Source organism: Lepidochelys kempii, chromosome 12 (genome assembly GCF_965140285.1).
Source record: "Lepidochelys kempii isolate rLepKem1 chromosome 12, rLepKem1.hap1, whole genome shotgun sequence".
In the NCBI taxonomy this organism is placed as follows: Eukaryota; Metazoa; Chordata; order Testudines; family Cheloniidae; genus Lepidochelys; species Lepidochelys kempii.
In genome coordinates this window covers 39,369,427-39,394,778 of record NC_136391.1, presented here as the reverse complement: position 1 = coordinate 39,394,778, position 25,352 = coordinate 39,369,427, and the positions used below count along the sequence as shown (strand labels likewise).

Sequence of the window (25,352 nt, the reverse complement as noted above, 5' to 3'; positions counted from 1 at the left end):
GCCATGCTGGTGCCAAGTGGTGCCACTGGGCGCAGGGGTCAAGCAACCGGTCGAGGGAGCAAGGTAGGCCAGGAGGACAACAGGGGGCTTGGACGGGAGCAAACGAGGGAGGGGAAGCCAGAGCAGGTGCTCACATGTATCAGGTGGGGTCAGTGCTGGGCTGTGGGCTCAATGCACCGATGAAGGACAGGCTGACCCAGAGGCCTGCTGCCCTTGCCGGAGACTAGCCCGGGAGTCCGGATCACTCTTTTGCCCACCCCCGTCTCGCACTGGGTGGAATAGCCCATCCTCTAGCTCATTCCCTAATTAGGCTGGGTTTCCAGCACACCAAGCTGGGCCCATTCCTCTCCTTGTTCATCAGGCACGGCCCTTGGCTTGCCTCAGTCGCCCCTTTTGTTAGGCCTGAGCCGTCTCTCTGCTTTTCAGACCCCTGCCTTTCCACTCACTGGCACAGGGTGTTGCAGCCAGAAGCACGTTCCAGCGGCTGAGCTCACAACCTGGGTAGAGTTGCAAGACCCCCGCCTCCCCCCAAAATGATAACAGCAGTTCTCCAACTCACCCCAAACCTCACTGGCCAAAGAGTCGTGTAACAAACAAGGCTGAGCCCTGGACGCTTTCCATAGCGACATAAAACTTTATTTGCTGGCACTTCTCCCACTTCCACACCAGAGAAATTACATCCCAGGAACAACAGATGCTTTCAACAAATCAGCAACATTCAAATCCAGGCAATATTAAATAGGGTGGCTTAACAGGGACACAATAAATAACAATGGCTTGGCATAAATAATAATAATAATTAGGCATTATCACACACTCACCAGAATTCACAATAAGGACACATGGAGCTTAAATAAATAGATTTTCCCCGGTAGCTGTGGAGCTTGGAGGGCTGGCCCTGGGGAGAGCGTGCCCCCCGAGCCATGTTCAAAAACAACAACAGCAGCTGCTGCAAAGGAAATGGCCCTGCTGGTGTGTAGTCTTGGGTCCAGCTGGGTGCTGGGCTGGCCTGGTGCACTGAGCACACATGCGGCCACTTGGTTTACGCTTTACAAGCCGCGAGCCACAGGGATTGCTTTGCAGGGGCATTTTGAAGCTCATGAGGGACTATAAGCACTGCCCAGAGCCGGCAGCCTCCCGTCAGCATGGCCAGAACAGCTCATTGGTGTCCCACTTGGCAGGCCTGATTTCCAATGCAAGACTTCAGGCTGTGGCTAGTATGAGACAGGCCAGGGGATTGGATCTGTCTCAGTGTTTTTCCAAAGAAAATGTTTCTCGGTAACAAGGGAGCCAGCACCTTCATCTCTGGGGACAGCATCTCCCATCAAATAGAAATAAATAAATAATCAATAAATACACAGAACAAATCAGCATCAAGGCTGGCTGGCCCCGACCCCTGTCGGCCCAGCTGGGGGCCATCTGGGCTGGACACAGCCTTGTAATAGCCCATGGTTCCCTGCGTTGCAGCGTCAAGGACGGCTGCAGGGTATTGCAGGTCTCCCAAGGGGCTGGGAATGCGCAGAGCACAGGCTGATCACCCCACTTCACAGCTTGCTGGCCAGTCAACGTGCTTGGGTTTGCTAGGAAAGTATATGTGAGACCCCAGCCCACAGAGCATCTTAAGGCTGCAAAGTAAAGCAGCAAGGACAATGCTCGTCGGTATGCACTGCTTTCTGCAGGGCAGAGTTAAGGCTATGGAGGCAACCCCAGCTTTGCCATTGCTTCATTGTGCAGCCTTTACTGTCAGGTTTTTCTGGCTGGAATTTCATATGTTTTGGGGTTTTTTTTTTAAAGACAAATGTAGCCACACAAAGAAGAGCCCTGGCATGCTCTCTGTTAGCGAGCACCCGGAGGCAGTGCCTGGCACAATGTGTGCAATCAGCAAGGCGGGTGTGCTCGCCTACCTCCATAACACCCCTCCTCCTCCTGTCACATGCACCCTCTATCTACCTTGGGGAAGGAGGCAGGGCCAGCCAGGCATGAGGTCTGTAATAAACACAAGAGCATTAGAATGAGCCCTCCAACAGGCTAGTGGCCTGTGGCTAATGCCAGTTGCTTCAGAGGAAGAAATACATTCCCGCTCGCCTCCCAAGAGATGCACCTAATTGTGCAAAACTCTAGCAAGGAGAAAATTCCTTCCTGGCCCCTCTAGCTGGCAGTCAGGTGGTGCCCTGAAGCATGAGGATTCACAGCTCTTTTCATTGCATTTCCAGCTTGCAAAGCACCTGCAGCTCAACCTGGGCAGCTGACGGTTTGGATTTCAGGATCACCAGGTGGCAAGCTGGAATCCAGATCCCAGGACAGCTAGCTGGTTGGGGTTGGTCTCGCTAATAACAGGGAACTGGTTCCATAGGGCCTACAATTGAAATAAATAGTAAGTAAGTGCTTTAAAACAAACATACTGGTCTGTGTGACATGGTCACACTGCGGGTCTGGGGTTAACATGCTGGAAACCAGCTGCCTCCACAGGAGCTCGGCTGCTCCAGCATCTGTCACATGTGTTCAGCCGCTGGACCTGGGGAGGACACAGGTGCAGCCGACCGGCACCTTGATGTAGTCCATCTCGAAGGCAAAGGTCCCAGGGCTGGCACTGTGCGGGCATGGCTTGCGGCGAAGCACCATCATGGTCTGGCGCATGGGCACGGAGTTGAGCGAGGCCGTCTCCCGGCCTGTCTTGGCGTCAATGCAGCCGGTACACAGGCACTCGGCGAAGGCCAGCTTCCGCGGGTAGCGGTTCTCATCCTCATCGATGCTGCGGGAGAGGAGAAGGGTCACGCCACGCTCTGGGAGAGGCAGAGCTCATGCAGCCCCAGCTCCCACTGGCAGCAGCCTCGCCATGCTCAGAGCTCAGCTGGCATCTGAACACTTGAAACTCCCCTGTGTGACCTGGGGGGCACAGGAGCTGGCCACGCTCCATCCCCCATGGATGTCAGTGAGAGCTGCGGGTGTCCAGTCCCAATGCCATGTTTCCAAGTGTCTCCATTCACCCAGCTCTGCCCCAGACATCCTGCGTGCCCTTGGGCAAATCACTTAGCTTCTCAGTGGCCCTCCTGTATGATGCGGATAATCTCTCACAGGGGTGCGGGAGGATAAATACATGAGCTGCGCTGGGGATAGGGCCATGGAAGTACCTTCAGTAGATAGTTCCATATTGCTGCACCATCTGGAGATTCGTTCGGGGTCTATTTAAGGCCTGTTTCCACTGGATGGACCCAAGGAAACAGTTTCGATGAGCATTTGGGCACTCAGTTTCCCCATCTATGAAATGGGGACAGTAATACCTCCCTCCCAGGGCAGGAAGGGAGACAGTAGTTCATGGTGCATCAGCGCTAAGCTCCAGGAGAGGGGTCCAAGCCTGCCCTGGCTGCAGGGGATGGACAAGGTGTAAACAATCAACAGGTCTTCTGTTCTGCAATTCTCTTGCAGAGATTTACCAGCTGGGGAGATTTGCTCTAGGGCCACAGTGGTCTTTTTCTCTCAGAGATCCCCTGTGTGTCTCTCACTGAACCGGGGGTTCCTATGACTCCCCGGGGAGTCCACAGATCAGTAGTTCCTTAGCAACTGTCTGTTCCTTTGTGGCTCCCTGGCTGGGGAGCAGTGGGACTGGAGTGTTTTGCTCCTGCTTTGTGTGGGGGAGAACCCACAACCCTTGTTCTGCCGCGGGAACCTTTCCACCTGTCAGCCCTCGCTCCCTACTGGGGATTTTCATACGGAGCCGGTTGGTCTTCAAATAAAAAGGACCAGCGACAGCCATGCTCAGACGGCATCCGGTGCGTTCGTGGGGCTGCGCGAACGCTAGCGAGGGACAGCTAGCGTCAGCCCGCTCCCCAAGAGAGGAAACCGAGGCACAGCCAGGGGAAGAGGTGTACCAAGGTCACGCTGGGTGGCGGGGTCAGAGCTGAGCCTCGAGCCCAGGAGAGCTGCGATCACTAGGCCGTGCAACCCCGACTCAAGCCTGCTAGGCACAGAATGCTGCCAGGTCTCACTGTCTAAGGTTCCTCCCCATGCAAACCCTGCCCACCCAGGGGCGGCCCAGGCCTACCGGTATCTCCAGGGAGAGAGGGAGCGCTCGTTGGGCTCGCTGTTGATGGTAGCCTGGAGCTGCAGAGCCGGGCAACCATCTACTTGGCGCTTGCGTCTCTGGCCTCCGTCCTGCTGCAGCTTTTCCAGGTGTGGCACCAGCTGCACGGGGGCGTAGCGGTCCCACTTCATGGTCCTGCTCACAAAGTGGGTGGGCAGCTCCCCGGCCTGCAGCTCCTCCTGGCTGAAGCAGTGGTGGTGGTGATTGCGGCGGTCCCTTGACCGCCCCTGGGCTTGGCCGGCCGACAGCGAGAGAAGGAGCAGGGCGCACAGCACCCCCTGATGTACAGAGACAGGGGGGGGGAGATAAGTGCCTGCAGACGAGCAGCCTTCCCAGGAGGGACGTCCCGTGACAGCCCGGGGGACACCTCCAGAAAACGCCCTCCCCTCTGCAATCATTGCCGGCTTTCCCATGAGCCTGAGTCCTGGGGCAATACAGTCCCACCCCACCCCGCAGGCCCGGAGAACAGTCACAGCTGCCATTGCATTTTATCTACACACACAGTCACACAATGGACTGTGCATATTCCCCCCAGGCCTCTACAAACATACAGTGTGTAGGTCTATACACCCCCTTCCCACACAAACACACAGCTTATATGTGTATCCACACACCTCTCCACATAGTGTGTGTGTATATATGTACACACACACACAAAGCATATATATGTATCCACACTGCTCTACACAAACAGGGTGTGTATATAGGTACACCCCCCCACCATGCACACACACAGAGCTTCTATATGTACCCACACAGTGTATATATCTATACATATGTACACACACCGCTCTACACAACCCTACAGTATGAGATTGCCAGCTATGGACCTGCCCACCCACCCTTATTCTGCTTAACTGCTGACCCCCTTTGCCACTCAGCCTTCCTGGCCATTGCCTCACACACAGCGTGCCAGGAGGGCCGCACTGGCATGGGTGCCGAGCCAGCCCAGGTGCTGGGAATCCCTTGGCGAAGAGCTGGCCGAGGCAGCCGCCTTACCACGCTGGCTGAGTCCATGGAGGAGGGGGAAGACCAAGTGGCTTGGAGCAGGTGATGCGTCCTCAGGCTGCAGAGCGTCTGCTCTCTTCTGTGGCTCTCCCTAGGCTGGCTGCTCCTGCCCTCAGGGGTGGTAGGTGCAGTGACAGGTGTTCTCTGGCCAGGTCTCTGGCTGCCTGAGTTTATATAGTGACCGTGTAGGTGATGTACACACACCTGGAAACTCCAAACACTCAACCTCTCTTCCTCCTCCCATTTTACCTCGGCTACTTCCTCTTGGGCAGGAGCAGGACAGTGGCTAATTGATTGTAAGAGTCTCTCTTCCTTTATTCTGCAATCTGTTAATCATTGGCTCAGCACTTTAGGGGCGAGGTGGCCCGGGGCAGGGAGCTGGGGGAATGTGGGGGAGTCCTTTTTACAGGCTGCCATCTCCCTGCTGTTCCCCACATGTGGCTCCCTCTGGAGCTTGACCCAGGGACCATGTGTTTGATTCGGGAGGCAGAGGAAGATATGCCCCAGCTGAGCTTGCGGGGTGTGTGTGTGTCCCACAACTCAGTCCCCCCTTGGCTTTGGAGACTGCCACTTGGGACGAGCTGGCTGACGCTCTGCTAGGGCTGGTGGGCGCCCAGAGCAGAGGGGTCTGGGTTTGTGTGGGCGGGTGCCTGTTTGGGTGGCACACTTGCCTCAAGGATGAGATGATGCAGGATCTGCTCATCTTACACCGCTCCAGGAAGAGACGTGCCCGAGGGGAACGCTCTTGGCATTAAAAAGCTAGCAGTAGCTCCTTTGCACTGGGTCTGCCGGTTCGTTCTCAGCTGTAATCCCTCCCTGGGGCAACACTCTCAGCCACGCGGTAGGCGTCAGAGTTGGCAAAGGGAGCCAGTCAGCTAATGCCGCTGTACAGTCCACATCCGGGACGTTCAAAGCACCGCATATCTGGGGAAACTGAGGCACAGAGCAGTGACTTGTCCAAGGGCACCTGGCACAGGCCTCAAAGGTGCCCTTAACCCGCGTCTGGAACAGGCCCCATCTCTTCAGTCAAGCCCCCTCCCCAAAGATAACGCCCCGAGGCCTGACCACGTCGCACTGGCAGCGTTGGACACGTGCGGGCTGCCTGATCGAGGGGGCACTTGGGCAGCACCGGGAGATGCCGGAGAGATGGGGTGCCTTCCCCCCCCCCCACCGAGCAGCCGTGGAAGGGTTAACATGCAGCCACAACTGGGTGAAACGTCAACCCGCAAAGCAGGCTCTGAACTTTTGGCTGGATCACGGGTTCCCTGCAAACCGGCCTTACCAGGCGCTGCTCCTTGCTGCCATGCGCTGGAGTCACTCATTCACCGTGGCTGTCACGTGCTCCTGCCGGCTTGGCCCGGGATTAAGGGGAAACCCCCATGCCGCACTGCAGCTCGCTGGGCCACGCCCGGCGGGGCAACTGCAGCTTGCTGGGACCGGCCCCGATGCCACCAACGGCTGGGAGGCAATCTGGCCTGGAGCCTCGCTGCGTGGCTGAGCCCGGCCCCCTGCCCCGCTGCGTGGTGATGGGGGCAGGACTCGGCCGGAGCCCCAAGGCCATGCGCTGCCCGGAGAGTGGGGCTGGGCAACCAGGGTTTCCAGGTACCGGGCCAGCACCCACGGGTTCAGACAGGGAGGGAGCAGTCCCTTGCCCTTGCGCCCGCCGTCAGGTTCACTCAGCGCAGGCCTGGGGCTCTCTGCGCACGCCCGGGCCGGTGACTGCAGGGCTGTCCTGGGGCCAGGGCTGCATATTGAAATGCAGCCTTTGGCATCGGGAACAGTGAGGCATGACTCCCAGGCCTTCCCTCGGCGCCTCCTAATGCCTCTCTCTTGGTCTCCCTGCCAGGCAGCACCAACCCCCAGTTCCATGGCTGGAGGGTGAAGCGGGGGGCAGCACTAGCAGGGGAAGGGGCAGGCAGTTGCCCTTCTGTCCAGCTCCTCCCACGACCCCATATCTCAGACCCTGTGGGGATAAGCCTGCGGCTTTGTTTGCACTCCCCCCTCCCCAAGCTGATGTGTCCTTACGACTCTTCCCTTACCCCCGAGCAGGGCTGAGACAGCCGGACTATTTCCAGCCCCACAGCAGAGGCGAGATCCAGCCCCTGGCGTTGAAGATTCCTCCCCCTCCCCCTGACTTCTGCAGGGGAAGCAGCCTAGGAATTTTTGCAAAGCACTGCCCAGCACCCGTGCTGGCCACGGCTCCTTGCAGGGACGCCCTGGGGCCCCTGACTGAATGGAAAGGGAGAGAACAGCAGAGTGACGGGGGGGCGGGCAACTCTCATTAACCTGCCCACTGAGCACACCCGCCCCCTGGGCCAAAGACAGCTGCTTGGTGCCAAATGGAGTCTGTGCTTCCCAGCGAGCTTCCAGCCCTGGGTGCCAGCAGGGAAGGGGCCTGTCCCCGGTCTGTGTCCACTCCATGCTGTGTGTGCAGGTGAATTGTTTACAGGAATAAATGCAGCACCCCCAGTTGGGGAGAGAGGCAGCAGGTGACCACAGGCAGGAGCAGAGTATAAGCCCTGGCACCTCCAGCTGGCAGCAGCGTGGGGCTTGGCGGGCAGAGAGCTGGCCCCTCGCCCACGTCCCAGCGGCACCGAGCTAATCAGAGCGAGCCGGAGGCCCCGGCCCCCTTGCGGCGAAGGACGTCACCGCCCCATGTAACAAGTGGCCCATTTCTCGGTGGCTGCTGAGGTGGGGAGCTGAAGCAAGGTGAGAAGTCCCAAGTTGGGTAACACAGGAAAGGGCTGACAGGTGATACCTTTCGCCCACGCACATGTGAAAGGCCGGCCTGGCGGGCGTGGGTTTGAGAGCGGCTGCAGCTGCTGAGGGGCCAGGGACCCAGCGGCCTGGGCATCGAGCAGGGCCCGCATCGGAGCAAACATTAAAACACAAGTCAGTGGCTTGCCCCCCCGACCTCAGGGCCAGGGGCAGACACACCTCCGCCGTCACGAGGCCCCCGGCCCTTTGGCAAGGCTCAGTGCAGGCATGAAACAAACGCAGCATGGAAAGAATGCGAAACTTGCCTTTGAGGCGGCCGCTAGCTCAGGAACTTCCTGGCTGACATGCCCTGGCGCGGGAGGCTGGAGCCAGCCACTCCAGGCGTTACATGTCAAACACGGCCTGAAGGGGCACTAGGGGGAAGAGAAGGGAGTTCTGTGGGCAGGAGGGGGGCCGGGGGGGCTCTGAGATTGGGATCTCACCTAATGTGGGAGCAGAGGTTTTCGAACGGGGAGCGAGGATGGGGGAGAGAGGGGGGGGGAACCATGCTGAGGTCATCCAGGCTGCAGCTCTCTTGACGGAGGGGCATCGCCGTGTGGGCTGCTCCCTGGGCCATCGCCTGGCTGGATTCACGCGCTAGCTGGGTGCCCTAGAGACAAGGCCGAACCCTGCCTTTAAATGGCTGGGGCTACACCAAGGAGCGAGCGCTGTGGGAGACACAGCGAGGGTTTGGCGCCCCTAGTATCCCTGGGAGTTTCAGGCTTAGCATCAATAGACTCAGGCTGCTCAGACACGAGGTCTCTGGGCCCAGGGCCACCCCTGGGAGCCGGCCTCTCCTGAACGGCGGGGTGGAGCTGCTCCGCTTTGTCCCAGCCCCCATTTCAGGAGGCGATACCCAAACAAGCATCTCCCGCTTTCCTGGGGGAGAGGGTTTGCCGCCCCCTCTGCTCTCCGAACCTTGCTCTGAAATGCCTGGGAGCGAAGGGCCCACGTCTGCACCCCAACAAAGGGACTTGCCTATCCAGAGAGGCCGGCAAACCTTCGCCTGGCTGGTTGCAGCTGCTTGCTTCTCAGCACTCTGGCCAAGCAACCCCCCGCGCCCGCCCGCTCACTGACTTCTGCACCGTTAGACTCCATGTCTTACAGCCATTACATACCATCGGGGGGAGAGAGACTCTGCAGACCGCGTGGTCCAGTTCCAGCTCTGGGAGGAGGGGAAGGGCATTGATGTCTGTGCTTTGGAAGGATGTGCGCTCACCTTTCTAAAGTGCCGTGGGAGCAAGGGCTAGAAAGCATTACCAAGCCTTAGGGGCATGCACACGGAATCAAGCTGACGGAGAAACGAATCCAAAGTGATCCTTGTAGCTGGTCCCCTCGGAGGCTTATCTGGGGGTTAGACTGCATTGCCAGATCCCAGGAGACAGGCAGCGTAGAGCAAATGAAAATGAGTACAAGGGCCTCTAAACGGCAGTGCCCACAGCAGAGAGCTATTTAGCAGCAATTCCAGGTTGCAAAGGTGGGGTGCACCCTTACCAGGCGTTTTACTTGGGACTCTCAAGCCCAAATAGTCATCCAGCTCATGCCACCAGCATGCTCCATTTTGCAAAGCGTGCACATTTTTTGTACTTAACCCTTTTTAAACCAGCAGGTTCATGACCTCTAAATAAGTGGCCCTTGGACAGGTCACTGCTGACCCAAGCCAGGCTGCTACCGTCCCCAGGAAATGGCAAGGTTTCAGCAGCTAACTCTGTCAGAAATATGCGCTCCCGCCCCTAGGTTAGGAAAGTCAAGGTAGAGCAATGCTACTGGAAGTTTAAGAATGCGGCAGTTGTTCTGGGGAAAGAGGTCATTGGTCCAGCGAGCCAGGCCTCCCAGCCATGGCTGAAGATACAGGGAAAGGTGCAGCCCCATGCCTTTAACACCAGTCACCACCAGCTTCGGGAACATGCTCCCCTCCCAGTGGCACGACCAGGCAAGATACCCAAGCACCAAGTCAGGCCTTTTCTTTTTGGCAAGGCCTACTTCCCAAACCCTCTAACGTAGGGCTGGGGAAGGTGGGAAAACCAGGAGTTGATTCCAGAAGGCTGGTGTCTCCCCCCAAATCTCGCTGCTGTGAAGATACTTGTTATTGTCATTAGTACAAGTGCTGAGAGTCAGGTGAAAGTGGCAGACGTGCAGGAGACTCTCACTTCCCAGCTGAAGGGCTATCCAGTGATTGAATTATTGCTCCTGGCCTGTGTGTTCTTTTGGATCTGTGCGCGGCTGAGCTCTGAGTTTCATCTCACAATGAAACCTAGGTATTGCTGTACTAGGGCCTTGGATGTAAAGGCCCCTCACCTTTGACTTGCCATTACATCACAGCTCACCACCAGGGATCCTAGTTTTCTGAGAGAACAAAATTCTCCTATAAAAACCATGAAAATCCATGTTTTCCCACATTTAAAATGAAACACTGAAAGTTTAGAGAGAGGTATCTGTTGAACACCTTTTGTTGACAGACAGCAGAACCCTGGTAATCGGAGCCTCCATTATCCGGCTTTCTGTATTAACTGAACCGGCCTCGGCTGGTCAGCCCCACCCCTGGTCAGATCTGGGCTGCTGGTGGTTCAGTTAATACGGAGAGCCGGATAATGGAGGCTTGGATAAACGGGGTTCTAGGGTATGTTTTGTCACAAAATGTAAAAATAAAAAATTCCCTGTAAAAATGCAAATTCTGCCTTTTTCCTTGGCAAATGGAGTCCTAGGATCCCTGCTCACCACTAGAAGTAGTGGTGGCTTCTCCCTCGTCTGACGTCCTTCACCCCTTATTTGATCGTGCAGCAAACACCGACAATGCTAAGTTCGTAACATCAAATTAGCTCTCGAAGCGGGTCAGGAGAGGAAGCACAATCTGGAGGTTAAAGGACTGGCCAAAGCACCATCAGGTCTGGGATGCACTTAAAGCTCTACCACGGATTTGCTATTGTGAACTTGGGGATTTCACTTTGCGCCTGTGCCTCAGTTTCCTCCTCTGGAAAATGGGGATAGTGCTACCTTCCTGATGGGAGTTCTGCCATGGTTAAACAACGCAGCTGGTCTTCAACGGAAGTTCTGGCTGGAGCTCAGTGTTTATAAGGCATTAGGAGCCTCCAGAAACAGCTCCAGAGCACAAGATGTGCCAGCACTAGGATGTTAATGTAACATTAAGCAGCAGCCCGCCATGACAGGAGCTCACATTCAGACAAACCTTGGCGACAGCAATGCCAACACTGGAAGATTAAATGGCTCTGTCACCTGACCGCACTATACTACACAGGGAAGTCAACCTGGCTGAAGAGCTTACAGACAGAGGGAAGAAACACCCAAAGAGAAGAGGGCAGGTGCCCAGAGACCACAGTGAGGGATCCACACTGGGATCGTTAAGAGAACAAAATAGATAGGAAGAACTGTTTATCAAAATACTTTATTTCAGGGAGACCCCTCAAAAAAAGACCCTCCTCAGACAGACATCCCAACAATACCTTGGCTTTTTTTTTTTTTTTTTTTTTAAATCAACTAAAACAATCTGATGCTTAAAATAAAAGACAGGTCATAGTTCCCAATCAGACTTTAGTCAAGAATATATATATATTTTTTTTGTTCCTGGGGGAGGGAGGGACAGGGGAGAGAAGATGATGTTGCCAGTAGTTCACAGCGGTTTTCGGTTCTCTCATTACACAGTATATAGAACTGCATTGCTGAAGACACTCAACACACAGCTAGGCTAACTAGAAGAATACAACTTATGGCTAGCGAAGAGGGGAGGGCAGGGCAGGGCAGAGAGAGAGAGAGAAAGTGAAAGTATCCAACAGGGCTGGAATTTGGAGTCCTCTGTGCATAATTTACAGGGAAAACGTGGCGGTGTGGGCCTCCATCTCGGTGCCGGCTCGGTCTGTCTTGCATGGCTGATGCAGAGAGGGGATTACCCCCCGACTCTCCACCGTACGGGTTAGGAGCCAGAGTGAGTCGTCTCGTCTGTGGGATTTTTCAGCTGACAAACTTTTTTTTTTTTTTTTTTAAATTTTTAAAAAGAATTGCAGCCAAAATCAGACAGAACTGCAAAATCCAGAGTGGCCGCTTGTATACTATTTATAAAAACATGGAAGAGTCTCGAATCCAGGTGGAGACAGAGCTCTGCACACATTGGACTATACTTTCCCAGGGATTTTGGCCCGTTTACGAGCAATGGCGTCTTCCACGGCTTTCAGCTGCTTCAGGAGCTCCTCCCGCCGCGACAGCGTGCTGGACTTGCCCGATTTCGCACTTGCAGCTGTTGGGCCTGGCTCGGTTGCTTTGCCTGGTACACTTGTGACTTTGCTGGAACTCTTGGACTGGGGCGACAGCTGGCGTTTCCTATAGGGTGGGGGAGAGAAAAAGCCACAACGCGGTAAGGGGGACGGATTGGTAACAGAGGGGGCTCCTGCACGTGCAGCTCCGAGATCAAGAGGTTTTCGAACAGCAGCAGGGGTTCAATAGCACAGCACGTTTCCCCGTGCTGCAGAAACACTAATGAAGCAGTCAGCTCTTTGCTGGAGGAAGTTGCTCCACTGCTTTAAAGGCTGGCTGAAATGAACGAGTTTTAGGATTGGAGTGGCAAGCCCAGCTGAAAAGTACCTGAGGAACGGTGGAGTTAAATCCACCGCACTCATGCAGTAGCAACCCAGAGGCCTAGGTTAGCGCTCCAGCATGCTAGGACGGGACAGACACACAGGAAGACATGGTCCCTCCCGCAAGGAATTTACAAGCTGCTTTGAGATAAGGGACAACACATGACTGTACCAAAAAAAGAGGGGGAGGTGGGGAAATCACATGGTTAAATACTGCACAGCTTGGTGGCTCCAAAGAATCCCCGTGCTGAATGAACTCGGCTGTCCCAGCAGCTGCCCCACCTAACCATCCACACTGCCTGGCTTTTTCCAGATGACCTGGCAGAGCTGGAGTTCAAAGAGGCGAGTCACACGCTTGCTGTTTTATGGACTGCACTCCACCTCCCTCCCTGCTCCCACCTACTGGGGCCATAAAAATCCAGAGGAAACCCCCAGCCATTAGGTAAGGCAGTGATGACAGCCAGAAGCCAGGAAATGCTGTCAACCCTCCCACGCCCCCCCTCGCAGGGATTGCCGAACAGCGTCTATAGTCCTCGGAATTGCACAACGTGCAGCTGACTGCAGTGCCCAAGCTCAGCGGGAGGGGTGCAATTTGAGCCTCACCTCCCTCTTTCTGGCAGCTGTCACGTGGGGTCATACTAGTGCCACTTGGGACTGATCTGTGACCGTTTGTGTAGCTGCTTCTGGCAATCTGACGGCATGTCACATGAGTGGTAAGACTCAACAGCCCAGGTTACAGAGACAGCCTGGTAATCCTTCTCCTTAAACCCAGCAACTCCTCACTTGACGCCCTTTGATATTAATCCCTGAGCAAGGGGCAGGCTGTTCAAATGTGAACTGAAAAGCATTTAAAACCTCAAAACTAAGCTCCGGGAGAGCTCTGCCTGCCTCTCCTTTACCCCGGCCAGTCCCCAAGCTCAGGGTTCTTGTGATTCCCTTGCCCAGCATATACTGTTACTAAACCCTCAAACAAGAGCAGGTGGAAGAGGGTTAGGAGCTAGCAATGCCAGCTCCAGAAAAAGCAGGTAACAATGCTCAGGTTCCCCATTACAGCTTAGAAATATAACCTCCTGGTAGTCTAAGGAGGAAGGCCGGGCTTGAGGACTGAGCAGTGAGAGACCTGGGTTCTATTTCAGGCTCTGTCCCACTTCCTGTGGCGCACTGGACAAGCTACAATTTCTCTGTGCCTCGGTGTCCCAATCGGCAAAGACCCCATGTCATAGGAAGGCAAGGCATTGGACAAGACTGGCTCAATGTCCACAGAGATCTCTGAGGGAAGTTGCTAGAGAAATGCAAAGCAGTGTTACCTGGCTCTCGGGTGACCAGATGTCCCGATTTTTGGGTCCCTTTTCTTATATAGGCTCCTATTACCCCCCACCACCGTCCCGATCTTTCACACTTGCTGTTTGGTCACCCTACCCGGCTCCTACCAGCATCAAGTTGGACAGAGGCCATCTCAGCTGTACCAGAGACAACACTCCCTATTTCGCTGAGCAAGGCACTCCAACAGAAACCATGCTGACACAGCGTGGTCCTTGCTCACTAAGGCAACGAGGCCCCTGGCATCGCATTTTGGGTTCTGCTATGCAACGAAGGTGGCATTTGCTCTGTTTCAGTTGAAATACTACAGGAAGGAGAAAAAGCTGGCACCAGAGACCAAGGCCTGGATGGGCGTAGATGGAATCAGGGTCATTCACTTTAACTCCTACCAGAAGCCACATCTTGGCAGCCTGCTCTGGTTTTTAAGTGGCTCAGCTTGTGCAAGATTAGCCAAGAGACATGGAATGATGCACACCGGCCAGGAGAGACGAGGTCACAACCAGCACCTGTAGCTAGGACTGACCCCACAATGGGACAGCTGGCACAGGGAGCCCACTGGCTTCCATGCAATCTGAGCTCTGCCCAGCAAACTCCACCGGCTGCAGTTCACACTGAAGTAGTTGTATATAGTTAAGATCTTCACTGCTAGTACTTTGCATGTCCACAGCACCTTTTATCCAAGGATCTCAATGTGCACTACATGAGACGTCTGAATTAAACCCATTTCAGAGGCAGGGAAACTGAGTCATGGGTGAAGCAACTGGTGTCAGGGCAGTGGCAGAGAATTCCTTGCTTCTCAGTACTACCTTAAGCCACTCTACCGTCCAATTACATCCCTATCCTCCCAGTTTTCAACGAACCATGAGTGAGGCTCTTACGTCTCTCTGTGGTAGACTGCTAGAGAAGGGAAAGAGAGGTCTTCCTCCACAGGTCTTTGGCCAAACAGCTCTTTCCCTAGCCAACAAGCCAAGGATTTTGCTCTTCTGCAAACCATGATGGCCAAGAGATAACAAGTCACAGGTGGGAGTGGATGGCGGGATACGCACTGACCTGTCTGTCTGAGCAGGAGATGGTTTAGGGTTCTGGCCTCTCTGCCGATCTTGTTTGGGTGAAGAGATTCTCCCAGCAGGTTTCCTATCGCGAGGACCTATTGCAGAACGTAAAGACAAAAGGTTTTAGCCCTTGCATAAGCCATGGTGTGTTACCAGAGCACACAGTACCATTTCGCCACTTTAAACACAGCCGTTCCCTAGATGGGCCAGGCTGCATCAGGAAAGGAAAGATCCAGCTGCAGCACTTTGAGAAACTCCCTCAGCTCTGCAGAGACACTGCACTTGTGAGGAATAAGAGTAACCTAGGAGTGTGTGATGCACAATGTGTTGCTCTCTCGCCCTCCGCCGGGAACTGCATGGAGCGCTATACCCTGTGCCTTCCAGAGGGATCTTTCCACTGGCTCGCAAGCCCCTGGGACACCTTTATATTTGCCCATGAACTGCCAGGCACACATGAATCGTGAGGAGAGGTGAAGCAACACAGGTTTGCTGTATTCAGGCAGTATGTTCGGTGCATTCTCCTTCACGGGCAGTCAGGCACTGGGAGGATGAGAACAGCCGTGCTTCTTAGCCCGCCTTTCCCATGTCCATCCAGCAATCCAAGAACTAGGATAAAACGGCTGTCTTTACTTCCCAGCTGGCTGAAGGCATGAATATCTGGTCTAGCTACACTGTTTCACTGAGTCCTAGTGATTTTAAATCTAGCCGAATTCTCCAAGTCACCGTTTCAGCAGTGGGATGGGACAGGGTTATGAGCACTCTAAGGATTTTTGCTGGCTCCAGGCCACAGCCAATGTAATATGCCTACAGTGAGAGATTAGGGAAAACACCATCACGTGTCACAGCCAGCTTCTGTACAACACTCAAGGCAAAGCTGCAACACCTCCACCATTGCCTGCTTCTTTGTTTTTCATTAGCAACAGCCAAGGCTGAAAGAAAGCAGGGTAATAGCTGGTTCTCCGACAGGTTGCATCTACAGGGCCCTAACCACTATAAAGGTGCTAATGGACGAGTTTGCAAATAGCTAGGATTCAGTGCTAACAAGTTACAAGAGAAAGGAAAAAGACTGGAGTCATGGTGTATTTTTATTACAGTCCCAGCCCAGATTTTGTCACACACAAGTGTATGGAAGTATCTGTTTCACAGGAATTAAGCAGGGTTAATATTATGTTCTGGCCCCTCAACCTTCTGTGCTCCCCTCATATGCCTTTAAAGCAAAGGGCAACACCACGAGCGGGGAGAGAGCTGGAGATGTGGGGGTTTCTAAAACCTGCTGACTCGAACAGCTGCATCAGTAACAGGCAGCGAGTGGACAGCAGGCCTGCATGCGATGAAGGTTTCCCCAGGACTCCCAGGAGACTAAAGCATAGTACAGGAAGGTGGGGGATTGTACAGCAAGTAACTGAGGCAAGATAATTATCTTGCTGTAAAATCTAAAGTGGAGACCAGGCACTGATAGCCACAAGGTAGCCGGGGAGGCCAGTGCTATACTCGCCCCCTGGGGTTGACCTCACAGTAAATGAAAGTTCCTCCTCCCCACCATGTTTCGCCAGCAGGAGAGCATGACAAACACCCCTGTTTTTATTGGAGAAGACGCAGCCCTGGTTTGGAGAAATGAACTTCTGGCACACACCCTTCCAGCTAATGGAAGGCAGAGGCAGCGATCCCTTGGAATCTAACCTGCTGACCGCCTCATGACCAAATGACCTCCCCTAGCAGTTAAACTGCTGCCCGCAGAGCTGCATTCAGGCCATGCCAGAGAGCATTTACCCTATCACTGCATCTCTCAGATTCCTCACCTCTGTCAGGTGACAGGTTAACCCGTTTGGCTGGAGGAGAGCCCTGTCTGTCTTTGTCTGCTGGCTCATATCTCTTCCTGCTTCCTTTGTCAGCCGCCTGAAATGGAAGGAAACAGATGATAGATTCGGATACATATATATCCCGTAGGGAGGAAACTGACGCAGCTGGGCGCTGTTCCTTTGTCATGGGCATCGCAATGCTTCCATACCAGTGGAACACACTGCCCCAGTACTTAAGGAGGTTTCCTTGCAGCAGGCTGGTAAACTGCTTTCCCGGGTACAAGCCACTTGAACAGCAAAGTGATCCCTTGGAGTCATGTGCCATTACAATGATCGGGAACAGCTCTTAGAGGTCAGACTGCGTTTCTGCTAACGGGGCATTTTACATCGAATCACAGGAAGTAAAAAGCTGCATTTTGTCTGGTCTCTTTTGGCTTGGCTCAGGATGATGACACGAGTACTAACAAGGTCTACAGGGCCATGTTTTTCTCTAGAACACGCCCCAATACAAGGGAAAGGGGATTCTACCACCACATTATGGCAGGGTCCGTGTAACATTTAGTAAGTCATTTATCATGTCCCCTTCACCAGAGAGGAGCCTAACTTGCTTAACAAGCGAGCTGTCGGAATCCCATCACACACAGAACACTCCTCACTGCAGTCGAGGGAGGAGAAGTCGGGAGAATGTCGCAAGCAGAATTCAGGGTAGCAGGAAATGACCACTCCAACTGAAATTATCCAGGTCATTTGGGTAACGCCCTCCTCCAGCATGAAGCCCCATGAGGGTGAACCACCACATGCGGTCGGGATCTTGACCGAGCTTCTCAGCCAAAGGATGGCAAACTCTAGGAGCATATTTTCTCCTAACGGCATGCTGGGGTATCAGGCCCAGCACTAACTACGAGGGAGTCACACCTAATAAGACACCAACTCCACCTTCTGCAGGACAGTCCTTTGGGGTCTCCACATTCATGCACTGACCCATTTTAATCTCTTTCAGTGATCACTTTTAGAGCCAGCCAGGCTAAGGAGAGCTCATTCCCAAGGCAGGCTCAGCACCCTTATGCAACACGAGTCAAGCTCGTAGAGATCACGCTTCCATATGGCTGCAGGTTGGCGAGGCTCAGACGGAGGCAGGAGAATCTGCAGTGAAAGGCACCGCGTGTGACCCTGCCTAGCTCAGGAGGCTCTCACGCTGAGATCTCAGGCCAAGGTGCTATATGGCCACAGGCCTAAAGAATGTGGCTCAGGGAAAGCGGGCAACAGCCCCTGATGGGGCAGGAGGAATGTGCCCCAGGGAAGCTTCCAGCACAGCCAGAAGTCAAGACATAGTGTACGCTGCCTAACAGGTTCTGTCATTTGACCGCTTTCCATAATCATGAGAACTTCAGAAGCAACTGCACACATTCCCAGCAGAGCTCTCCTCAGCAAGAGGGCAGCAAACTCTCCTCCACGGGCCAGAGAGCCAGCAATGGCCCCTTCCTCCCCCTGCTCTGAAAAGCCCTCCGAGAGCCATCACCCCACCTCTCACCTTATTCAACAGCGTCAATTTGATCTCTTTGTGGGCACTGAACCCCCCCTGCTGAGGCTGGGGCAGTGGGGGCTGCTGGGGTGGGAGCAGCTGCTGCGATTTACTCGCTTGTGTGGGTTTTGTTGATTTCAGGGGCTGGGCAGGCACCTCCCGTTTCCGTTTCTCCTCTTTAACACTGTCTTCTTTTTTCGATTTTCCTGCTGAAACCAGAATTCTAGTGTCAGCGATGCGCAATAAATCCTGCCCTGCCTTTTAAAAAGAAAGGCTCAAAGGATGGAAGGTGCTGCAGGGACCCATGCTGGTTAGCAAAGCCTACAGCGCCCGGATTAAAACCGGTGGGAAGCCAGAATTCCCCAGGGGAGAATAGTTAACATATTAGCAGACAAGGAATGAGAAGCTCTTGCAACAGACCGTGATGGGGTCTCAAATGAGCAAATGGGGAGTTTATGAGAGGAAATACTAGTCCCCCCAGGAAGAGAGAGCTGCACTGGCTCATCATCTCAGGGGAGCGAGAGTGAAAAGAGGATGAGCAATGGAAGGATGCTGGGGGAACGTGCACCAAAGCACATACAGGGTTTGTGAGGAAAGGAAGACCCCTTCTCAGACAGGCAGCCAAGCAGACACAGACAACAGTACAGAAATGATGCATAAGTCTTCCCGCTCAAGCTCATCACCTCTGCCTTCTCAGCAGCCATCCAGGGTGAAGCCTTTGGACTCTCCCAATCTATATCAAACCTCAGTTGCTCCCCACACTTTCATTTACCTCTGTGTAATGGGTTCCATGCTGTTTGCCATATCACCAAGTGAGCTCTCTGCAGATCTTGCCCCACCCCCTTCCCTCATTCTCAGAACTGGATACTTCTACCTTTCTTCTGCTGGGCTGGGGTCAAGGATCGGGAGCTGGCTGAGGACACTGGACTGGCCAGGTCGGCGTACATGTCTTCCGAGTCTGCACTGCGTATGGAACTGCTACTGGAGGAGGCACTAGAGACAGAGGAGACGCTGCTCACGCTCAGGGACCTGGAAAAGAGACAGGCACACTCACCACCTCCGCCCGCGGAGACCGCCACGAGGGCCTCTCGAATTCACACACGCGCCTGCTCGCTCATTCTCACGCCGCACCGAGGAGCGGTCACAAGGGCTGCAAAGGCGAGTGGCACTCAGGACAAGATAAGACTGTTGTAATATTATACTCAGAGACACGTATACAGCTTATTCATCCAGAGATATCAATAAAGCAAGAACTAGGGTAAGCCCTGGACTACACGTTTCAGGGATATAGTTCAGGTCAAGAGTGTCCCCATATCATTCACTCTGCCTGATGCACAAGTTGCCTGATACTTATTTACCAAGGAAGCTTTAAAAGACATGGATTCTCCAAGCTCGCGATTCAAGAGCTACATTCCAGAGGCCATAAGGTTCCCTTTTTGAAGGGCCACAAGACCACAGAGACGGAGAGAACAGCACAGGCAGAGGGGAAGATGGCTCACAAGATGGATGCTGTCTGATGACATGTTCCGCACAATTAAAATGCTGGAGAACGACTACTGTATTTTTTTGATACAGACTTTGTACTTTGCACTGGACCAGATAAAGATAAGATAGTGCCCGACCCCAAACCTTTGATCTATCGCAGGGAAATTCAGGGGAGGGCACATCACTTTAAAACAAATCACAAGCTCACAACTCAACAGTACCATGACAGAAGTGAGTTGTTAGAGGAGAGGGTGATGACTTGGTATCCCAGGAACCCAGGGATAGAATTTCGTCTCCAAAGGAGGACGTGGCTACAGAATTGTGTCAGTAGTCTGTTTTGGTTTGAGTACATTCAGTACATTATTTCCTGTGTTCAAAAAGTGCTTTGGTCCTGGAGTATGAGTGGGCCCGGTGCTCTGACCGTGTCAGGCACACACTGTTTGCACACTGCTGGGGAAAGCAGCGCAGTAGCAAATATTAAGCCAGCTCTGTTTATGTTTCAGCAGGAACACCAGCACTCCCTGTCCATCTCTGCCCTCACACCATATCTGTGCTGTCTACAGTAAGTGTCACAAGGCAGGGATCTTACTTGCAAATACCTGCAAAGCAGCAGGCTCATCATTTGGTGCGGTGTAAGTAACAACTAAAGAAGTAGACATCTGAAATCCTAAACATAAACTTTACAGTGGGGTTAAGTTAAAAAGAGAGCATCTGAGAGGCAGACTCACCCCTAGCCTCTCATATCAGCCTTTGGAGGGCCTAATGAATCAGACCAACATTTAATAAACATGCTTACATTCCTGGAAAAAAAATGTAGCCATTCAACCGTGTGGCTCTGCAGTGCACAAAGGTGCGAATTGGCTCTGATTTGAACCACATTCTGCTCCATTGTATAGACCACACCGACCATACTACCCAAGGGCTTAAGAACTTTAGATAGAAAAAACGGAGCAGCTGCTTATGGGGTTGCAGAAACACTCTTGTGTATGAACAGGTTTCACAAGTTAATCTAAATATGCTTTTGAAGGGGACTCATTTCAGGACTATCAGAATTTGTCAGTCACTGGGCTTTGGAGGGAGCCAGACACAGCACACCCATTCATGTCAAAGAAATGAATGGTGTCTTGGGGCAAAACGTGCAACGGGAACCATTCTTGCAACCTTATTTGCCATTAACAGCGCAAAGCACCACCACGAGCCAGATCTATTAGATGCTTTCTGATAAGCGGTGCTGACATACCAGGCATCAGCCCTAAAGAGATCCAACAGTGAGATTTAGAGAAAAGTTTAGAATAGCAGCATTGTGTAAGATGAATGCCTATTGCCGTAGAAAAACAAACACCCTGGAATTTGTATTTACAACAGCAAGGTAAACGTTCAATTAAGATTTGAAAACAGGGGGAAGAGAGGCTTCAGCCCCAAATTAGAGTGAAAATGGATAATTCAGGGCACATTGACAATAATTTCATTATTTCCTAGAATAAGCAACATGGCAGCTGTTAACATTGTTTTCATTTTTCAAAATTTAAGACTCATTTATATACTCTGGGCAAAGGCATCTTTCCTTGTACTGCACACACCTGCTAGGAAGGTGGTTTCCTGCACTGTGAGCTCTCAAACGTGTCCAGTACAACACCGGCACATAACCTGGGTCGGTTAACCGTTATGAGCAAGTGTGAAACTGAAAGTGACAGTGCTTTACCTGGATTTTCTGGACCCAGATGGGGAGGGGGAAACTGAGGCAGACGTCGACCGGGAATGAGACCGGGAGAGAGACCGAGACAAGGACCTAGATCGGGAACTGGAGCCGCTATAGCTGCTGGCACTGCCACTGATGCTGCCACTTACAGTCCGCCTGCAAGAGAGCAAAAGAAGCCATTCTCATCTGATTCTACTCAGCAATAAAGCAGGGCTGCTTTTTGTGCATTTCAAGAGGCTTCCAATGCAGTTATTTACATACATTGACTGACACTCGACAATACAGCAGAGAATTCTGTTTTGTCAGTCAAACAGATTTCCCTGTCCTGGCCATGCATCCCCGCTTCCGAACAGCAGATATTTCGTGAGAGACTGAATGGTGCTGGGTGGAGCAGGACACAGAACAGCACCTCTGTCCTGTCCTATTGCATCAGTAGCGAATATTTCCTAACAAAAAAGTGTCAACTGCACAAGATTGTGGGGCTGACTTGTAGCGTGGACTATAGAAATATCAAACTCGCCACTCGCTACTTAAAGTTTGGGGTGACAAGCTAACTGGTACCGATCTTCTAAATTTTCACATTAGGGACGGTTTATTTCCTTTTCCTTCTGCGAACACTGACACCCATAACAGTCATGTAAGGGATCATGCAGCGTCTAAGGACTCCTAAGAGTAACCTGTTCCAGTAAAGGAACCATAACCCACTTTTCTAAGGGGAGAGGAATCCCAGCAACCAGAGACAGAAGTAACTCAAGGTTTCCAGTACTGTTCTCTAGTCACTATTAAGGAACAAGGGGAACAGCTCCATTCAAAGCTAAGAATTGACCTAGGAAGCTTGGCATTGAAAGGAAAATAGAATTATGGCATAGAACTTTATTTTTATTGATTTAAAACACCAGGATCTAAGGAAACTGTTGTTTGCCCTCAAAGGGCACATCAATTTAGCTAGGTCTGAGGGAAGTTCCACATTTTTGAAGTCACATTTCCTTCTGAGTTGGCACAGTAGAAATCTTCTCTTTAATTTATTAAGCATCAGATGCAGGCCAGCACCCAACTCTGCAGCCCCGAGTCCTTCCCTCCCTTTACTTCATTATGGAGCATGACCCTCTGAATTCAACGTAGCTCTGAGCTTCCTTTGCTTCCTCAATGGCTGGACTAACCAATCAGTTGCTCTAAAATGTGTGCTTACCCTATAATATGAGCGTTTCCTATTGGTACAATTCAAGGATTCCACCTGCTGTTCTCATTCAACAGGTCTCTAGAGAGATCGGCCTGGGTTTTTTTTTATTGCATGCAAGTAATACATTCTGCCCCTTTTTTGGTTCCCCTGCTATCCCAGGGGACAGATTTCTCCTCTAAGTCAGAGCGAGTTCTTGGTTAATTCCTCAATTAGCAATTACCGGCTCTTCATTTCTATGCATGATCAAACCCCATCTGCCCAGGTTCTCCTACCTCCTGGGTGGAGTCCTCGTTTGACGTTCCTTCCTTCTGGCCTCTCTGTTATCCCCCGGTTTGGCTGGCTCTGGTGCAACTGTTGCAACTTTAGTCAATGGTGGTGGGACTGGAAGGGCACCTACTTTCTTCACAGATTTCTCACTGCAAAGTTAAAATGGAGTTTTGATACTCTCGTGTATGATCAAACACCATGGGCATGTAACACGGGGATTTTCAGGAGCAACGTATTTCCCACTGCTGAAACATTATACAATTCCTGTTACCATAGCCTTTTGGAAAAGTCAACGTAAACCATATTTCACAGAAACACTCGGACACTACAAAGCCCCTTAACAAGGGCAGTTTATTGCATTCTAACATGAAAGATTTTTAAAGAGATCAGCTATTATATAAACAGGCAGTGTTACGGCGACAACGTACTCCAGCAGTTTACAGTTCCACAAGTTCCCCTTGGAATTGGTTACTTATGATACACAGGTATCTGAAACAAACGTCTGCTTACAAGTTGTGGGTCAGACTTTAGACACACAGAACTAATTTGTGTGCAAATAACCGGTTCGCTTACCCGTACTGGACGTTTGCATGCTAAGGTTGCGTGCAAATGTATGCATCGATTTGTGCATGCCTCATTTTGAAACTCTGATCCTAGACTTTTAATCTTGCACTTTACAGTGTGCAGTAAATAGCAGACGTGTGCATTGCCTTTAAGCTTTTATACTGAACATACCAAATAGGAAAGGGGTCATTTCAGCACATTTCCAGCATTACTCCTCTTCAGGCCCACGATGAGCCAATCACTTACATAATAGTTGGCAATTGTCCAGCGTTCACTGTGATAGTGATGTCACACCCATTATTAACCAGCAGCGGAGCTGGCTGGCTGCAAAGGCTGTTAGTTTCTCCCTTTTGCTACCTATTTCATATTCTTATTTTATAACCTGCAGAACACAAATATTAAATACGTGCTATGTTTGACCAGGAAAAGAAAACGCGCCATTTTAGGCAGCTGTGGGGTTGCAATGCTGTTCTGCAGTAGATGCAATATTACCAGAAGAGAACATATAAAGGCATCACTCCACATGGGACTCAATCCATCAGAAGGCACGCCATGGGCTCAGGAAAGTGAGTAAATACTGAATTAGAAATGGGCTGAAGTAGTCATGTGCCCTGCTGGAGCATTCAGCCTGACCTCCAAGTTGTAACTTTTGGAAAAATTTCCATATCACCTTTAAAAACAATGACCTCAGCATATAGCAGAGAAACATTCCCCAGGATAACCACGTGTACTATGTTAGTGTGACAGAAGTGGGTGAAATATGAAATATAGGCCTATTAAAAAAAGCACAAGGGGTGACATAAGCTACTAAACAAATATTTTACGTTTACAGAGCTATTGTACTTGTGTTAATTCATACCCAAGAATTTGCAAACAGACACACCCTAACTGTATACAGCTATATTTCTGCTCGCTAGTTTAATGATATGTGTAATACACACTAGCTTTAGTCACATGCTTTATATCACAGAAACCCTTCTACAAGAGTGTCATTCAGATTTCGTATCTGTACACACCCAATTTACAAATCAGTCTGTGTGTACATATGGACCATTTACATATACCCATATGTGTAGCTTGTGTACATGAACTATAATACAATTAAGGGAATACAATTAATCAAAGACTTAAATGCAAGTGTCAATCGATACAAATAACGTTCTGTATTTACAGTTTTCAGTAGGGTGGGTGATTTCAGAACCAAAAGTCAGAATCGTATCCCGGGACCCTTTAAGGGCCAAGGTGAAACTACAGTTTGAGGGCTCTCCTACACCATCTCTTCCAAGTAGACAAGAAGTCTTACCCTTTTCCAGCAGGTGGTGCAGGCTCCCCTTTAGCTTTCACAAGCGCTTTGTGTGGAGATGGCGTTGGGGAAGGTGAAGGGGAAGATGAGAAGGATCGCGACCTGGGCAATTAAATAAAAAAAGATTAGCTCTGGGCGGAAGAGAAGGTGTACATCATTCAACTCAGTCCCCGGGATCGCAGAAAGGTTCTCTCACTTGTGGTCTCCAGGCCTTTCAGGTGTGGGGAGTACCCTCTTCTTATTTGTACCTTCTCCTTCCCTGGGTTAAGTGGCTATATTGCACGGACTACTTTTAGTGGGACAAAACTTGTTCTCTTAGTGTCCTACCTGCCCTCTGCTCTAGATGCCAGTATGGGAGATAGGAATTCTGAGGCACAAATTGGATGTTAGCCAGAAAGTGACTAGCTCTCAGCTATTCCATCTTAATGCTTGGGTCCAAGTCCTCCATACTCCATTTCAGGCTTCAGGTCCACAGGCAGGCACACCAAATGGGTTTTTATTGAGAGAGAAACTAGAGATGAGATCATGCTTGCAAGTGTGAATTCTATTTCAAGTCCCATGTATTCCTGCTCTGGCCGAGACACTCCAAATGCAATCTACAGTCACTTAGATAGGAGCAAAAAGACTGGGGAACGGATTAAGCTCTTGCGATTTCCTGAAACGTGAGGGGAACAATCAAGCAGAGTATAGCAAAGCCGAGAGAGCCAAGTGCAGAAGTTATTTCCTGGA

The 25,352-nt window shown here is 51.8% G+C and overlaps 2 protein-coding genes across 5 annotated transcripts in view; both read right to left on the bottom strand.

Annotated features, from left to right (window-relative positions):
• Positions 1–611: 611 nt before the first annotated feature.
• On the bottom strand, positions 612–5,269 carry IL17C (interleukin 17C). The gene is made up of 3 exons (XM_073308181.1): positions 5,081–5,269; positions 4,043–4,359; positions 612–2,752 (listed from the first exon to the last, which is right to left on the bottom strand). Exons 1-3 carry the CDS (start codon positions 5,096–5,098, stop codon positions 2,503–2,505), a joined length of 585 nt encoding a protein of 194 aa, XP_073164282.1. The 5' UTR covers positions 5,099–5,269; the 3' UTR covers positions 612–2,502.
• A 5,964-nt stretch (positions 5,270–11,233) lies between these two features.
• ZC3H18 (zinc finger CCCH-type containing 18) overlaps positions 11,234–25,352 on the bottom strand; it is a 60,324-nt gene continuing 46,205 nt past the window's right edge. For 2 of the 4 annotated variants that reach the window (XM_073308178.1, XM_073308180.1), the window contains 8 exons: positions 24,624–24,725; positions 22,762–22,905; positions 21,313–21,465; positions 19,000–19,154; positions 18,135–18,334; positions 16,604–16,700; positions 14,803–14,899; positions 11,234–12,178 (listed from right to left, as the gene is read on the bottom strand). In XM_073308178.1, coding sequence (XP_073164279.1) covers positions 11,974–12,178; positions 14,803–14,899; positions 16,604–16,700; positions 18,135–18,334; positions 19,000–19,154; positions 21,313–21,465; positions 22,762–22,905; positions 24,624–24,725 — 1,153 coding nt within the window. In that variant the 3' untranslated portion in view covers positions 11,234–11,973. The remainder of the gene's footprint in view (positions 12,179–14,802; positions 14,900–16,603; positions 16,701–18,134; positions 18,335–18,999; positions 19,155–21,312; positions 21,466–22,761; positions 22,906–24,623; positions 24,726–25,352) is intronic. The other 2 variants (XM_073308177.1, XM_073308179.1) reach the window with 2 other exon arrangements.